The sequence below is a fragment of the Rana temporaria genome, chromosome 2 (genome assembly GCF_905171775.1).
Source record: "Rana temporaria chromosome 2, aRanTem1.1, whole genome shotgun sequence".
NCBI classification, from domain to species: domain Eukaryota; kingdom Metazoa; phylum Chordata; class Amphibia; order Anura; family Ranidae; genus Rana; species Rana temporaria.
The window spans coordinates 467,219,184-467,238,078 of NC_053490.1; the positions used below are offsets into that span (position 1 = coordinate 467,219,184).

General features: G+C 39.6%; 1 protein-coding gene across 3 annotated transcripts in view; it reads right to left on the reverse strand.

The window, feature by feature from the left end:
* ADGRG7 (adhesion G protein-coupled receptor G7) overlaps window positions 1–11,824 on the reverse strand; it is a 48,434-nt gene extending 36,610 nt beyond the window's left edge. The window contains exons 1-4 of one of the 3 annotated variants that reach the window (XM_040338683.1): window positions 11,627–11,824; window positions 6,728–6,844; window positions 4,993–5,112; window positions 2,734–2,843 (exon numbers count right to left, since the gene is read on the reverse strand). In XM_040338683.1, the coding sequence (XP_040194617.1) occupies window positions 2,734–2,843; window positions 4,993–5,112; window positions 6,728–6,844; window positions 11,627–11,738 (459 nt within the window). In that variant the 5' untranslated portion in view covers window positions 11,739–11,824. Of the gene's footprint in view, window positions 1–2,733; window positions 2,844–4,992; window positions 5,113–6,716; window positions 6,845–11,626 lie in introns of those variants that run through there. The other 2 variants (XM_040338685.1, XM_040338684.1) reach the window with 2 other exon arrangements.
* Between the last annotated feature and the right edge of the window lie 7,071 nt (window positions 11,825–18,895).

The following is an 18,895-nucleotide window of genomic DNA, read 5'->3' on the forward strand; positions in this document are numbered from 1 at the left end:
AACATTACATCCAGCATACTAAGCATACTAAGGACATTTCCTGTATGCAGGTCATTTTTTTTTCTCCGTACATACCGTTATATTGTCATTTTTTCCAGGGCCTTCCGGGTTCTGATGACTGCGGAGGCGCCGTATAGTGCAGACTCGCAGCTCGGCTATTTCCGGAAATCTGGTGACGCGCGTTGTGCGACAGGGGAACTGTTTCACAAGCCATCAATCATCTAACCCAAGGATAGGAACGCCCAGTCCCGCAGTCATCAGAACCCGGAAGCCCTGGACAAAATCAGAATATAACGGTATGTACGAAAAAAAAAAAAAAAGACCTGCATAAAGTAAATGTCCTTAGTATGCTGGCTCTAATTTTAGAAATGTGTCTCTAGAGTGAACCCCCGCTTTAAGGAGAAATTGGCTGCCTCCATTATACCTTTTATTATCTATTGCTATAAATTCTTAAATATGGAGGTTCTTATAAAGTAGATCTCAAACCACATTATACAGAGGGGCCTTGATAAGGCAATGTGCTTTCCATACATATACAGTGTCCCAAATATGTATACACAATTTGAATGATTATAAAGTCAGTATTTTTTATAATTTTTTATAATTTTCAAATAAAATACATAAATCTACTTTTTTATACACAGTGCCTGTTCTCAAAATGATGACTATTCTGGTCAAAGCGTTGCTGATAATGCGAAGGGATATCATTACAAACACTGAGAATTTTTTTTTTTGCTATTTCGGCACATTCTCTTTCATTCATTCTCTTAATGCATCAACAGTTGCCGCTCTTTTAGAATACCCCATAAGAAAAAGTTTAGTGGCATGAGGTCTGGTGAGCGCAGAAAATATTCTACTGAAGTCTACTGAACCTCTTTTCCCAATCCATCTGTTTAGTAGATTATCATCAAGATAGACCATTACATCACAATGGAAGTGTGGGGGTGCCCCATCTTGTTGCAATAAAAATTCTAATCTCCAAAATCTTCTTGAATATGTGGCATGGCAGATTCCAGTAGCAAGTTCAAGCAAACGGCACCAGTTACAGTACCATAAAAAAAACAATGGTTTAATTAATCCATGCACTGACAAGCCACACCACACTGTCACTCCTGGTAAATTAACATATTCAACCATAATGCCCAGTGTAACGGAATGACCCGTGACACCCAGAGACTTTTGAAGGATGGGGGGTACTCCTGTGCCAGCGTCACTAATGACTCTTGGGTCTAGGGTCACCCTGTGCCCCTTTTGGGCATAGGGTGACTGATAAATGATAATTAATGTTTTGCAGGATATCTTGGAATATTACAATTGGTAAAGTCTGACTCCAAATGGAGTGTTTTCATTCAATGGGGGGGACACATGCTTTTGAGGTGTTAATTGCGTCTGCTCCTAGACATTCCATTGTGTGATGCTAATACTGTTTTGTGTCCATTGTGCTAATTAGGTCTGCTCCTAAGACCTGTCATTATGTATGCTAACAACACTGTTTTGTATGTGGAATGTACTTGTCAACTGTAGCAATTAGACCAGTGCCAAAACGTCTGACATAGGAAAGTGTATTATGTAGGTGAATCACTTAGTATGGGAGTCCGGACGTCTGGGGGATAATTAACTCCTCTGAATGTCATTATCTAAAAGAATGTGTATGAAGCCCCATTGTGTGATGTTTTGGGGGTGGAGAGTTTCTTTGTTCATTTGATTAACTGTAACATGTTGTACTGTATATAAGAAAGCTAAGGAACCATTAAAGGAGTCATTCATACATTTTGGAACCAGTAACAGAGCTGTGGATCGTGTCTGCTGGATGGTTGGAGTGTCGGATAAGCTGTCTTGGGTTAGTGGAATGGAAGATCGTGAACGGTGTTAACCCCTGACCGTTACACCCAGTAAGTGCAATTGTGGTGGTTAATTGAACCAGCTGCTATGTACAGAAAAAGTATGTATGTATTTTATTTTAAAAAAATGACAGTAAACTGCATTGTAAAAACATACTGACTTTATAATCATTCAATTTGTGTATACATTTTTTGGGACACCCTACATATGTCCAAATGTGCAACTTAATCCTCAGTTTTAATGCAAATTGTTAGACACTAATTCGTTTTTTTCTTTTTGGCTAGCTAGCAAGTGTGGCGGGAAACATATTTTGTTTTATTTTGCTGTCTAAAGACCTTCTTCGATGTGCACCCTACACTAAAAGCTCATTATAATTGGGTTAGTTACCAATTTTTTGTTAGTAACATAGATACAGTAAAACTATAATCAATATCTTTCCAGAAGGCTTGGGAGTGTGAGCTAGTATGCATCAAATGACAACTTTTTACTTCCAGTCTAATCCTGAGTAATTTAGGGTACAAATTTGTATCCATTATCTTAGCTTCTATATCCTCCTTGCAGATGTCAGTGAATAAAAAATTACTGTTGAAAAGAAAAATGATGTCTGTGTGTGCCGCTGCTGCTTGAGCAAACCAAAAGAAGTGTAATGGTACATTAAAAAAAAACATTCAACATCCAGGCTATCTGTGATGTAGACAGCTGTTTAAATGCAAAGATGATAACATTATATCTATTCCTGCTTTTTCATATGCCAGACAAAATTCTTAAATCAAATCCCAGCTTGAAAAAGACCTTTAAAGCTCCAAGTGAAAAACAAACAAACTGAATTAGCAATGGAAATACTCCATGTATATGTTATTTCAGCCTAGTATGTTGCTTTTGGACATTTACCTTGTTAGCAAGTGTCTCCAGATTTTCATCACAATTTTGAAGTCTGATAGGTCCGAAACTTAAAATACCACCATTGTTCACACACTGAACAGTAGCCTGTGGAGTATTCGCTATAGGGACAATAGAAATGTTAGCATTCGACATTAGTTATGGTGAACAGATAAGTGAAATATAGAGATGAATGTGTTTAATGGTAGATACATCTACCACTTCTCTAAATAATTTTTCAAGGCCAGCTCCACAAAAAGGATATATATATATATATATATATATATATATATATATATATATCCTTTTTGTGGAGCTGGCCTTGAAAAATTATTTATATATATATATAACAATTATATATATATATATATATATATATATATATATATATATATATATGTATATGAAGGCCAGAATGGTGGCCTGAGTTTATGGGAGAACCCGGAGGGTATTTAAGCAGCCCACTCGCACATGCTCTTTTTCGGTTCAGTGTGCGGTATTACACGTCACTGGGCCGACTCTTCCCAGCTCACCTCATGTCCGTGAGTCTGCACATTCAATCGCATTCGACACCCTCCCGCCCTTCCCTTTTTCAGGGCACTTCTCAGCATATCCTTCTTCAATTAACTACCCATTACTTACTTTGGGTATGCCCCCTTTTCTTGGCATACTGACCAGACCACCAAGGCACACTTCAGGTCTATATATGTTGTAAGTCTTGTTGCGTGTTTATGTGATCCACATCACTCTTGGTCAGAGGGTAACGACCATAAATATATATATATATATATATATATATATATATATATATATATATATATATATATATATATATATATATACATATATATATATTTAGCTATGCTTTAATTTTGAACACCCTTTGGTGACTTCAGTTTTAACTGCCCAAAACATTACAATGCCTAATGATAGGAAAGTAGCACCTGCATAAGTGAAAACTGTGCATGACCTTCTGGTGAAACAAAAACTGCTGCTAGGAGTCCTGGAGCTTAATAATCAGCTAAACTTTTAAGCCCAGAAGTGGTTCAACTTTTCCCTTATTTCTGAGGCTTTTACCATACCTGAGCTCAATGCTTGGTGCCAATACCCTTTATCCTATGTCCTTCACTCTCTCCCTAAACCATACCAATTTTGGAGAAAATTTTCATCTTTTGAAGAAGTTTGTTAGGACCCGAAGCCATGACACTTTTTATCCTTTTCTTCCCAACTTCTTGTGACTGCACAGTAACAAGCTGGCCCTGGATTTATTACTAAATTATCGGGTGACATTGACAGACGATCAAAAGAGTAGAATACTGTTGTACACCAATAAAGCCTTCATCTGCAATAAATATCTCATATCTTGATCTCATACAAGATGGTGGCGGGGTGGAATAGAACCCAGTCAGTCCTCGCAAAGCTTTTTCTATTTCCATTTTCAATATGATGGCCGTATGGAACGCATACAGGCTCCCTTTTACATATATTCTGGGACTGTTCAATTCTAAAACCCCCGGATACTAAGGCAACTTACAGGATTCTATTGGACTGATAACACGGCCCTCATCCTTCTCAAACTTACGCCCATGCCATGGAAAAGATACAAAAATCTTTGTTACTCCATCTATTAAATGCTGCCAGGGCATGCCTTCCTAGTACCTGGAAACAATCTATACCACTGACACTTCAACAGTGGTTTGCCAGGGTCAATGATATCTAAACTATAGAAAACTTTACTGCAGCCCTCAGGGATGAATCAGTAGACCAGACTAAGAAATAGTATTAATGGGAAGAATTGAAATGCTCCTCCAAATATCAACGAATGTAGTTAAGAGTCTAGTCCCCCCCCCCCTTTTCCATTTTAACCCATGGCTCTTTAGGTTGGAGTCCTGACCTCCACCCCCTTCCTCCATTCCCAAACCCAATTCCCATACCCTAAGCCTTTGGCTTTTTCGCCACTTATAAAATGTAAAAATTTGAGTAGCTTCACTGAAAACTATACACCAAAGTATACAGCTACTCTTTGCTGTATTATCTGTCATTGCATCCTGCACACTGGGATTATAGCATGGTGTCAGCTGTCTTGTGTATTTTCATAGCTTGTTTCAAATATGTTGTTATTTTATGTGGTTCTTAACAGTTCTTTTCTTGTTCTGATGAAACTTTCAACTAAAAGAATGTTTAAAAAAAATATCTGCTAAATAGGTATAAGAACTAATGCCCACCCAAATCTGAATTAGTTGGTCTTTATAAAGAACAAGCAATACTTGCCATTTACAGTTGTATTTTCACAAAGCTCTTTGGAATAGCTATACATGCCAACCAGGATGCTATCAAATTCATAACATTTACTGCTGTTATCACAAATAGAATCGGGTTTGCAAAAATTTTCTGAAAAGGAAAAGTACATTGAAATTATCATTTTTAGATAAAGGGGTCTCTATAAGAGTAATATGTAGCAGATATATATACATTTTTTATTAGGATTTATAAGAATTAAACATTTAAAAACATACCTTCTTTACAGGGGTCCATTTAAAATTCAGCAGGGAAACTTAAATTAATGGAATTTAAAAAAAAAATTGCATATGAATATTTTGTATTTTCATATACAGCCAAAAGATGGAGCGTCCCAGTGAATTCAGCAGGGAACCCAGGGGAGTCGTCTCTCTTGTACCTTAAAACTGTTTGTAGTAGGTATTCTCCTTCATTCTTGAGTTGGAGTTGGAGCATGAATTGAGACCAGGATCGGGGGATTTTGCGCCCGATATGAATTGACAGCACAAGGGGGGCATTAAAGAACATAATTTTAAATAATTAAAAAAATAGAAACAGATTATTTTTTACCAAAATCTGCTAATATGCTCTAAACAAAAAATGTAACATGGTAGGGAGTAATAAATATGTTTACTTCCATAGGCTAAGGAATGAAAGTGCCCTCAGCCTTATTGGTGTTATTAATGCTTGTAAGTCTCAAGCCTCGTACACACGGCCGAGTTTCTCGGCAAAAACCAGCAAGAAACTTGCTGGGAGATATTTTTTTGCCGAGGAAACTGGTCATGTGTACATTTTCGTCAAGGAAACTGTCGAGAAACTCGACGAGCCAAAAAGAGAGCATGTTCCCTATTTCCTTGACGGGAATGGAGAAAATTGGCTTGTCGAGTTCCTCGACAGCCTAACAAGGAACTCGACGAGGAAAACAATGTGTTTTTTGCCCGTCGAGTTCCTCGGTCGTGTGTACGAGGCTTCAGAAGCGCATTCTCTGGGATTACCTGTGATATCACTTAGGTCTAATACCATACTGGGTATTCACATAATTATTACTCTGTGTTACATCACTGAAGTCTACCTCTATGCCCAATAACTCCATAAAATTCAGGAACGTTAAAAGGAACCCCATGCCCAAAGTTCCCTGCATCTACAAAACGTCCAAAAAATTTTTTAAAGTGGAAGATTTCATTTTTTTCACATTTAATAATTTGCTATTAAAGTCTATGTCAAGCAAAACAACGTTTTTGTAGTTTAGGGTAGAACGGGGAAGGATTAGAATCATTGTTAGTTTTTTAACTTCCACCTGGGACTCCATTAAAGAGATTTACCCTCACTCACTGATAATGATTTCATGAGACATGAAGTGAGGAGAAATCTGCAACAGGTACACCGACAGCAGTAAAAACCTCATGGGGTTCTGGTCTTCCCATTTTGCCATGTTGCTTTTATAGAGTTCCCCTCACTCCCTGTCTGGTGAAACATTGCCCGGGTACAGTAAATGACTCTAACAGAGCCAAGGTTAGCAGTAAAAATGGCGGGGGTTCTAATCCTTCCAATGCTTTCCAAAACTAAGAACAATTTTTGGCTGGACATGCACTTAACATCTGTCTGCCCTTAAATCTGAATACTTTTTAGGCAGCCACTCCGAATAAAACATGTAAAAAAAAATTCTGCATGGTTTTCGCTTGAATTGTCAAAGTATAATAAGCATGGGATATACATACTGTAGATATACCTATTGTGCAGAGCTCCCCTGTGTAGTATTCTGAGCAGCGGCAATGATTATTGATACATATTCCTCCATTTTTACATTCCAGAAGGCAGGGAGGTGGAGGTGATGGATCAGTTGGTTCTATAAAAACATAACCATTTTTAGTGAATTAGAAAGACATCATATGCTATAGAACCCTTGGTGTGAATATACCATTGCAGCTTTTTTTTTTATTGCAGCGCCCCCCCCCCCCTTTTTTTTAGTTAGTGGGGCGCTACGCTAAAGTTAGTGGAATGGGAGATTTAAGTTGCTCCCACTCGCAGATGTTTAGTTTGTGCTGTTGCCAGTTTGGAACTGCCTCCTAGGTCGGTCTGCGTGCCAGGGGTGTGTTATCACCCCTGGACGACAGTTGGCGCTAGAGGGGTTCTGATGGACCTATCTGTCCCCAGCAGCCAATCAGAAGGGTTTTTCAATCTTTTGGGCATGCTGGCAGGGGGTATATCTGTGGCAGCTGCCATGGGTAGATGTGCTATCCACCTTCAGGGTGCGCGCATCCATGGGCCCCGCCATCGAGGCTCGCCTGACCGGAGCTGCATACCAGGCAGAGTCTCACTTTGATGCTGAGAGGGACCCCAGCGGCTTGCTGGGTTCCAGATCCTAAGCTGGGAGCTGTACGATGAGAAGTCTGCTCGGGAGAACCTAGATACAGAGGTTGTCTGCGAGGTTGGGACATACCATTGGGGATCCGGTCACTGCTCCACACGACAGGTATATTGCAACTGTCCATGGGTGACCTTAAATTGTGCTTACTGGGAGGATTCGTCAGTCCTAATCTTTAACCATTTTTTTAATACCTATCGGGCCTGTCCAGAGGCCCTGTTTCCTCCCAGTGACTTTAGTTGCAAGTGATCCACCGGCTGCCAGGCTAAAGTTAACTACCTGTCCGGGGACACTTTACCCACTCCGGCGGGAGTGGCGACGTTTGAGCTATCTGTACTGAGAGCATGGTTGCTCTCCATGCTTTGATATCCAAGGCCTGATACCACAGTTTCCTCTATCCAGCGGCTCCTTCGGGGGTGAGCGCTACATTATTAAAAATGATTAGCTGCGATTCCGGGTCAGATGTCCGAGCCTGGACATAGTCTTTTTCTTGTAAATTTAAGTTTTCCAGCCAACCTGTGATAATAGCTCAGTCTCTCTTGTGTACTATACTCAGGGCCGCCATCAGGGGGGTACAGGCAGTACACCTGTAAGGGGCCCGGATGGCAACCCCCTTTTTTTTTTTTTTTTAGGGATCCGGTGGTCCCCAGGGGCCCGGAGGCCCACAGGGCCCCGGATGGCAAACCCCCCTTTTTTTATTTATTTTTTATTAAAAAAACATTTTTTTTCTAATATATTTTTATTTTATTTTTTATTAAAGGGCCAATTTTTTTTTTTTTAGGGGTACGGGGGGCCCGGAGATCCCCAGGGCCCCGGATGACAACCCCCCTTTTTTTATAAAAAATATAATAATTTATATTATTTTATTTCTTTTTTTTCCTTTATATATATATATATATATATATATATATATATATATATATATATATATATATATATATATTTGTATTAAAGGGCTCAGAGGTCCCCAGGGCCCCATGTGGCAGACCCCCTTTTTTTTTATATAAATGTTTATTTTTGTTTATATATATTTATTTTTAATTTTTTTATTAAAGGGCCCAGAGGTCCCCAGGGCCCTGGATGGCAACCCCCCTTTTTTTTTTATAAATGTTTATTTTATTTTTTTTTATATATATTTTTTATTAAAGGGCCCAGAGGTTTCTTTTTTGTTTATTATTAAAGGGCCCAGAGGTCCCGGATGGCAACCCCCCTTTTTTGTAATTTATTTTTATAAAAAAAAAAATGGTATATATATTTATATATATATTTATTTAATTTTTATTAAAGGGCCCAGAGGTCCCCAGGGCCCCCGGATGGCTACCCCCCTTTTTTTATATATATTTTTCTTTATTTCTTCTTTTCAATTCGCGGCGCCCCCCCCCCCCCCCGCTTCTCAATTTCAGACGGCAGCACCCCCCCCCCCCCCCCAGTTCTCTGCTCCAGGGGGCCCATGCCTGAAGCTGTGTAAGGGGCCCCATAATTCCTGATGGCTGCCCTGACTATACTTCCCACAATCCTCTCTTGTACTCCATGTTCCCAGGTGCCCTCTAGTTGATGCAGGAAGAAATAACACTGGCTGTATCTATGTAGAAGTATTTTGTGGATACAGTCACATAGAAGCAGCAAATCACAATGAGACTGCAGCTGCTCCTCTGCTGCCAGCTAAAATCCAGGGTGCAGAGCTTCCAACGAACAAAAACATCCCAATTTTTGTAATGCACAGTGGATTTGCTGTTAGTCTTTGCTTTTGATTGCCGATGAAAGGAAAAGGGAAAGTTATGTTGTAGAGTACATAAAACAAGGGCCACTTAGTATTTAGTGGGAATGCTCTCCAAGCATTCCCAGTATTGTTATTCGTTTTTTATTATTCTTAATTGTATTATTCCATACGTTTTTTGGCTCTGCGTAATTTATGCATACTTTAAGCTATTAAAACCATTCAACTTTTAAAATGTTCAGCTCGTTCAGCTAATGATGGGACTTCTTCGATTTTTTTGTACTATTTATACTTTTCAAAATATTAAACTTTTTAACACTTTTTTTAGCATTGAAGTCAATGAGAGCATGCTTCAAATCCTTAAAATCTTCTTCCGCTCCCAAAAGTTTCAGCTCCTTCATTCTTTCACCTACAGACGCCAAACAAACTTTAAAATGTTCATAAAATATTCAGCTATCCGAAAATATATTTTCAGTTTGAAATCAATACAGTTTTTGTGAAAAAGCTGTTTAAGTTTTGTGATCATTTCAGGAAATGTTATTAATTAAACAGAGTGTGTATTGGGCTGCTTAGAGTGGATGATGTCACAGCTAGAGCACAGAGCCTTAAAAAAATTATCTTAGTTCTTTCTCTATAAATTGCTCTCACATCCACAAGATCTACTTGTCATACACAATTTATACATCAAAACGTAGGTATTTTTGTCTAGTTTCAGGCAATGTTTTGTGATACGCCTTTTACTTCTGGCTGGTTGAGCTTCCAAATGACAAGGGTTCTACACGTTCTTCCATTGACTGTCCTATATGAAAAAAAAATTGAAGACATTTTTTTTAAATATAATTTTTGGGGAAAAGAATTGGGGGAAAAATAATAATTTAATTTGTTTTTAATAATCTTTTTTTGAATTTTTGAAAAAACAATTCAGTTTAGTGTCAGCTTTTCAAAAAACCTTTAAATATTACACATCGTTCATACATTAGTGGTGTTAAACTTTTTTAATTTAATGCATGTTTATGTAAAACCATTCCTACTTTTCCAACTATTCTCACTTCTTCAACTTTTTCTTACAGATTTAAGCTATTCATCCAGTTAGCTTTAGCAATTCAGCATTCCCACACATTTACTGCAGGAAATGCATTTTCTAGTTTTAGTATTTAAAAGAAGTAAAGAAGTGTGGTTGGTGCATCACAGGATGTGCAGTAAAAATGGGAAATTGAGGGAAGTTTAATCCAGTAGGCACTGACATGAGATTGGAAAGCTGAAATGAATAATTATTTATACAGGCTTTGCATAGTTTGCTCTTTTAAACATTATTTTTTATTAATTTACTTCAGTACTATTTTAAAGCAAGAGCATGAAAAGCTGGCGGGCAATGAAAAAGCAAATTCAAAAAGCAGTGCAGAGAGACATTATGTAATGTTGTTCAACAAATCAGACAGTTGATATCAGCTAATTATATGTAACAATTTTCGATCAAGAAGGAAAATAATTACCTTTTCAAGCTAGGCAACCAGATAAAGGTAATGGAAGAAAACATTGTTAACCAGAAGAAAGCAGATAGTCAGCCCCCTGCATTAGCAGCTGCAACATGGCAAGGCCAGATTTGAAAAGATGACAATACAGAAAGACAAGGAGAAGGCGAACATCAAAGATCTAATTTTCCCCAAAAAGTATTTTACAGGCTCCATCAAAGAATGCTGCATTGGCTAAGGAAAGTCATTAAAAAAATAATAGACTAAACAATTATATTACAGAAAAATGGAAAGCAAATGATGACAAGCATCAATGCTCTAAGAACAGGCAGCTAAAGAATTCATAGACTCTGAGTTAGATACTAACATGACCATCAGAAAGTCCGACCATGATGTAAGGCTCTGCCCAACATAAACCTCTGCTTATGTGGTTTTCAACTTTTATGGTTCTTATAGTGGATGTATAAGATATTCTTTCTTTTGATAGTACTTAATTGGGCAGAGGAATACCATAGGAATACTTGGAGACTTGCTGGGTGATGTTTATTTGTAACTTCCATTCAGGGGCAGACTGACAACTCATGGGGCCCCGGGCAATAGGAGATTATGGGGCCCCCAGGCAATAGGAGATTATGGGGCCCCCGGGCAATAGGAGATTTTGGGGCCCCCAGGCAATAGATTATGTGGCCACACAGTATATACACACACACAGTATACATACACAGTATACACACACAGACACACAATATACACACACAGTATTCATACACACAGAATACATACACATACACACACTGAAAAGGTACTGGAGAGGCAGGGCAGCTATAATCCTGGGATTTTTTTAAAAAACACAGATTTTTAGATACTGTCCCTGGTTTTACTGAGGCTGGCAACCCTGATGGGGCCCCCTAGTGGCATGGGGCCCTCGGGCAGTATATAGTAAGCGTTCCTAGTTAATAAATCTGTCACTATGCTTCGTTAAAGGTTCTAGAAACGTGCCTTGTTGTGGTATGAAAAAGCTCTTCTACACCAACATATTTTGCTAATGGAAAATGAATAGTAAACTCCACATACCTTCATAAAACTTCCGAATTAAAAACGTGGTCAGAATTGTGATAGAAGCAGCTATAAGAAAGCAAGCAATAACCTTGAGAAAAATCTTCACATACGGGTGTTTTTCTAACATCCTGGAAAGGTTGATGCATCAGACACAATCACACACATGCCTCTTTCGGTTCAGGCTAATATTTAATCCAACAGCTTTGCTTATCTGACTTGGACGTAATAATAAAATAAAAAAAATGGACTGAAGAGCTGAAGGTTTATTCCCCAGGAGAGAATCACCAGTTATATATATACAGTGGGTATAGAAAATAATCACCCCCCATTAAAATAATCAAATGTTGCTGCTTTGCAGCCTGAAATGAAGACAGGCACGGTTTTTGTTTTATTCAGCTGTACATACTTAGTGTAACTAATAACATCCAAGTGGAATATATAACACCAACATGTCAGAAAAAAATCAAAAACAGAATCATTAGGTTGGAGGATCACCCCCCTCCTAAAAATCCTCAATCAGGTGTAGCTAATCACCATCTTAATGGCACACAAAGCCATTTGACTTCCAACTGTGATCATATGTGGTCATTTTTATTAGCTCAGCATACAAAAAGCTTTTCTGGAGCACTGGAGCATTCAGTCCCTGGTAGTGCAACTGAAGCAAACAATCAAGTATGGGTGGCAAGGCACTGTCAAAAGATCTCTGGATAAAGTTGTGGACAGGCACAACTTTACCGATGCCTAGTAGCTCAGTGAAGTCTATTATTAAGAAGTAGAAGTTATTTGGTACAACACAGACCCTCCCTGGATTAGGATGTCGCTCCAAACTGGATGAAAGTGCCAGAAGGAAACTGGTCAGAGAGGCTACCAAGAGGCCTACAGCAACTCTGAAGCAGTTGCAGGAATGTATGACAAAGAGTAATCATTGTGTGCATCTGACAACAATATCACATATTCTCTACAAATATGGCTTGTATGGGAGGATTGCACCTTGAAGAGGCCACATGGAAATAGGTGAGACTAAAATTGAATTATTTGGTCTCAATACCAAACTATGGCCCGGATTCACAGACAGCGGCGCACCATTTATGCCGCCGTAGAGTATCTCCTTTACGCTACGCCGACGCAGCGCAGAGAGGCAAGCATGGAATTTTACAAAGCACTTCCTCAGGGTTTCCTAGGCGTAAGCCGGCGTAGGTGGAAGTGGGCATGAGCCATGCAAATGAGGCGTGACCCCATGCAAATGATAGGCCGAACGCCAGACAGATACGTAAAACGAATGGCGAATGCGACGTCCCGTGGACGCATCTCAGTGCGCATGCTCACAGTCACGTCGGAACAACTGCCTAAGATACGTGTGATAGGTACAGCGCTAAAAATTATGATGAAGAAACCTCAATGAAAGGTTAGTATGACCCCAATAATGAAGTTAGTAATTGACTTAGTAAGTGAAAACAATTAAGACAATAAACAACAATACATTTGAAACTACAACATTTAATGCCCCGTACACACCATCACTTTATGTGATGAAAAAAAAACGACATTTTCTGTGAAGTAAAAAATGAAGTTTTTGAAACTTCAATTTTCAAAGACGAAGTTGCCTACACACCATCGTTTTTCTCACAATGTTCTAGCAAAGCGAGGTTACGTTCCACCACGTTTTTCCATTGAAGCTCGCTTCATAAGTAGCTTCTGGGCATGCGCGGGTGTAAAAACGTCTTTTTAAACAACGTTTTTTGCTACACACGGTCAATTTCTGTGAAGTAAAAAACAACGTTTTGAAAAACGACACATAAAATTGAAGCATGCTTCAATTTTTTTGGTCGTTTTTTAGAAGACATAAAACAACGTTTTCCCCCACACACGGTCAATTAAAGTGACGTTTTTAAAAACGTCATTTTTTTTTCATCACATAGTGATGGTGTGTACGGGGCATTAGAGTATGTGCAACTCCGTAATATAACGTGTATGTCTAAAATACGGTTTGTGAAGAAATAAATAAAGATGCAAATTATAGAGGTGCAAATTATAAGTCCCAAAATCGCAAATGAATGCGTGCTTATAGATCAATCCTAAAAGTTCATTCATAAGCTGAATCACTCTTTATAGGTTAAAATAGAAAAGACTTCCTTCCACCAATGGAGGAACCCAAAGTGCTGGTAATGTAATGTGTCTTCTTACCCCAAAAAGTGACCACTATCACGGCGGTCAGTCAAGGCGCAGGGTTTTAAGGTCTCCCTATAGACCCACAGCTGGTACCGGTATAAGCAGATGGAAAGGCAATAACTGGTATCTTACTCAGCGATGTTTGTGGATGATCTGTTGAATTTTAATTTTCCATCCAAAGCTTTAATAAATGGTGTTTATAGGTCGGAAACGATCTTCACCCCATAGAATCAGAGAATGCTTTGTAGTATTTTAGATACACACGTTTTCTTATATTACGGAGTTGCACATACTCTCATGCCGCGTACAGACGGTCGTTTTTTGTGATGAAAAAAAACAACGTTTTAAATCATGAAATAAAACAACGTTTTTGAAACTTCATTTTCAAAAACGACGTTGCCTACACACCATCGTTTTTTCAAAATGCTCTAGCAAAGCGCGGTTACGTTCAGCACGTACGACGGCACTCTGTTCCATTGAAGCTCGCTTCATAACTTGCTTCTGAGCATGCGCAGGTTTAAAAAATGTCGTTTTCAACGCCGTTTTGCCCACACACTATCATTTTAATTGACACAAAAAACGACGTTTTGAAAAACGACACAAAAAATTATGTTCAAATTTTTTTTTTGTCGTTTTTCAGACGGTCGTTTTTTGTGATGAAAAAAAACAACGTTTTAAATCATGAAATAAAACAACGTTTTTGAAACTTCATTTTCAAAAACGACGTTGCCTACACACCATCGTTTTTTCAAAATGCTCTAGCAAAGCGCGGTTACGTTCAGCACGTACGACGGCACTCTGTTCCATTGAAGCTCGCTTCATAACTTGCTTCTGAGCATGCGCAGGTTTAAAAAATGTCGTTTTCAACGCCGTTTTGCCCACACACTATCATTTTAATTGACACAAAAAACGATTCCCCCACTCTACTAAAATGTTTTTATTTCTCAGTTTCATAGTAAAGTTTTATCCCTGATTTCCAGTTCTATATCTGTCAGAGGGACAGAAGTGTAGGAAAACCCCTCCAATCAGGACATGAATAGCAATAAAAATGTACAGAGCTTCTAATCCATTCCCACTCTTTCCACTATTGGCCATTAACAATACAATTGCATATAATCTCCGTGTAATCTCCTTTAGATTTGCTAAAAAGATCAAATCTAAACAATCCATTTAATTGGAATCAAATTATTATCAAATGCACCACATAGTTGAAGAAAGATCTAAAGAGGTTTGTACAACCAGACTGTATATTGTGTATTCAGTCTAACACCTATTCTATGATTAGAAACTCTATAATCCAAGTCTGTGTGGCTTATTCAGTAAGGCAGTACAAACACATAAATAATAGCATGCAGCGTGCTGTAACCAACCAACTGGAAATCATAAATAATATGTGTTGCAAAAACCGAAGTGTGGCCGCTATTGATTACCGCTCTCTAGACTTCCTGCTGCTCTTTGCATTACCATTTTCCAGTTTAGATGTTAGTAGAGACATCCCAACAGACTAAAGGCTGTAATTAAAGCAAAAAGGGGTTCAACAAAATAGTGAAACAAGATGGTAATCCTTTTTCCAACTCAGTGATAGTGAATTTTCATATATATATAAAGATCAAACTAAAATGAGGGACAGATAAGGAAGAAAGAGGGACAAAGGGACTTTGAGCTATGACTACAAGGGTTAAATGCTTGTTTTGTCCACAGGGATATCCTCATACCCCTAGGGCTTTCTTCACACTGTAAGACTGGTCCACAAAAGACACCTGACCAGTCACAACTTTTCTACATCATATATAGTGCAGGATTGGCAGTTCTGCATTGCATTGTACGCTGGAATTCCAAGGGCCCACTTACATTCGAAAAGCACCCACTGCCGGGGGGGCCAAGAAATAATTCTATCCTAAACATCACCCCTTCAATTAAATTAACCCTTGCACTGTGGGGGAATGGGGGAAAGAGGAGGGGTGGATTGAAAGGTGAATTTTTCAATACAACACTTAGCTGCCTACTGTATTTATAAAGTCTGGAAGTTCCTGAACTTTAACCATGTTTTATTGCTGAGTGCTATAAACTTCTATAATTATTAGCAGCTTCAAAAGGCAGTTATCATTAGTGATTCATAACCTAAAGAGGTCTGATCCAAATATTAACACAGAAGTAGCTCATTACATTTTAAATAGATTCTGTACTGTTGAGCCTGTACCCAGAAAACACAAAGAAAGGGCACAAGGAGGGCAAAGGATTAATCACCAGTATTGTCTGTAGTCTCCCCGCAGCTGATGCTTTCCCCTTACCATGCCTTGTTTTACAATGCACGTCTGTGTGAAGGTGTAATTCTTGTTATTGTGCAGGGTTTTGTTTCCTCCTGTCAGAGCTGCCACTTGGATTACCTGCAAGGAAATATTTAAAGTGGAGGTCCACACAAAAATGAAGTATTTGTAGCTGCTGGCTTTTAATATTTTTTTTTAGGCGGACCTCCGCTTTAAGAAAGAGCAAGAGAGGTGCAACACATGCAGATCCACACACAATATACAAAGCAAGGAGATCCTATCACTGCAGTTTCCCGCAGGTGCAGATTCCTCTCCAGCACCTCTTAAGAAGCACTGAGAAGATTAGTGACATCACCAAATTTCACACAAAATTTCATGACCTTAGCAGTTAAAGGTAGCAGTGCCTAAAGTCGGCTATCAGTATCTAAGCTATTTATTATCATAGAGTTGTTTGGCTCCTTTATAAACCCTAATGATAACAGAAATCCTCCAAATGTCCCTGATGAAAAGTCCCCCCCCCCCCCTGGAATGTTTGGCCTTGGTACAGACACACAAGGTGACACACACTGGAGGTTCATTTCCCACATCAGTGGTGTCTGTGTCTAAACAGTCAATGGGCCAGATTCACAAAGAGATACGACGGTGTATCTCCTGATACACCGTCGTATCTCTGACTTAGGCCCGTCGTATCAATGCGACTGATTCATAGAATCAGTTACGCATAGATATGCCTAAGATCCGACAGGTGTAACTGTGTTACACCATCGGATCTTAACTGCAATTTAAAAATGGCCGCGGGGGGCGTTCTCGCTGATTTACGTTGAGAAATATGTAAATCAGCGAGATACGCCAATTCACGAACGTACGTGGGCCCGACGCCGTGTTGTTACGACGTTTACGTAGCGGTTTTCCCGGCGTATACTTACCCCTGCTTCTATGAGACGCAGCCAATGTTAAGTATAGCCGTCGTTCCCGCGTCAAATTTGTTTTTTTTTATGTCGTTTGCGTACGCCGATTCTCGAACCCGCTCGTCGCAAGTTACGCTCACGCAGAAACCACTGACGTCCTAGCGACGTCAGTGGGAGCAATGCACGCCGGGAAAAATCGCGGACGGCGCATGCGCATTTAAATCGGCGCGGGGACGCACCTGATTTAAATAGTACACTCCCCCTAGTCGCGGAATTTGAATTCCGCCAGGGGATTTACGATCCGCCGCCGCAAGTTTGGAGGTAAGTGTTTTGTGAATTACCCACTTCTCAAACTTGCGGCAGCGGATCTTAAATCACATAGATCACGCGGATCTAAAGATCCGCTGATCTATGTGAATCTAGCCCAATGAGTTTGTTAGCTCTCATGTAAATGCACTGCGCAGGCTAGATACTGAGCCATGGGGATCAGAAAAGAACTGTCAAAAGACCTGCATAACAAGGTAATTGAGCTTTATAAAAATGAAAAAGGATATAAAAAGATATCAAAAGCATTGAATATGACAGTCAGTACTGTTCAATCACTTAAGTGGAAAATTTGGGGATCTCTTGATACCAAACCAAGATCAGGTAGCCCAGGAAAGAAAATAACTGTCAAAGCCACAGCAGCCACAAATCAACTCTCAGAAAACTTTTTGGGATACAAAGAAAATCCCACAGGTAACCTCAGGAGGAATACAGGCTTCTCTGGAAAAAGCCAATGTGGTTGTTTCAAGGAGCACAATATGACGATACTTGAACAAAAATTAGCTGCATGGTCGAGTTGCCAGAAAGAGGCCTTTAATGAGCCAATGCCACAAAAAAGACAGTTTAAAATATGTCCGACAACACCTTGACACGCCTCACAGCTTCTGGCAAACTGAAATCTGGAGTGACGAGACCAAGATGGAGCTTTATGGTCACAACCATCAGCGCTGCATTTGGAGGGGGGTCAACAAGGCCTATAGCAACAAGAAGACTATCCCCACTGTGAAGCATGGTGGTGGCTCACTCAAGTTTTTTGAGGGGGAATCTTGTGAAAATGTATGGAAGATGGATCCAGCATGTTATCAGAAAATACTAGCAGACATTTTGCATTCTTCTGCAGGAAAGCTGCGTATGGGACGCTCTTGGACATTCCAGCATGACAATGACTCTATGCACAAGGCCAAGGCCAAGGTGACCCTCCAGTGGTTACAGAAGAAAAGGTGAAGGTTCTGGAGTGGCTCCTGGCCTTCATATCTTCGAGCCGCTCTGGGGAGATCTCAGACATGCGTTTTATGCAAGACAACCAAAGACTTTGAATGACCTGGAGGCATTGTGGGCAGCTCTACCACCTGCAAGAATTTGGGGCCTCATAGACAAATATTACAGAAGACTGACTGCTGTCATTGATGCTGAAGGGGGCAATACATATGATTAAGAACTAAGAACCCTTTCACACTGCCAGCATTAGCTAGTTAATTAGCTAGTTTTCGCAGCACTTTTAATCCCCGCTAGCGGCCGAAGAAAGGGTTAAATGCGCCCGAAAAGCACTGCTACCGAAGCATTTGCAGGCACTTCAAAGGGCCTCTGATGACACTGTTTTGTGGATCTTGGAGGCTTCCCATACCTATTGATGGACCCCACCATTCAGCTTTCCTGTGTCACTGCTGACATCTGAATCTCCGTGTGCTTCCCTGCCCCCTTTCTCTTCTGGCTCTGATCACCAATGGAGTGCATGGGCTGGGCTGTAAATAATTTGGTATGAACTAATAATGCATGTCTCTCACCAATGGTGTTTCATTCTCCCCCTTTAAAAGAGGGAACACAAACCGTGTTGGGCATATAAATTTATATATAAATGTTCCATTATACTTGGGGTCTAATTTTCAACCAGCACA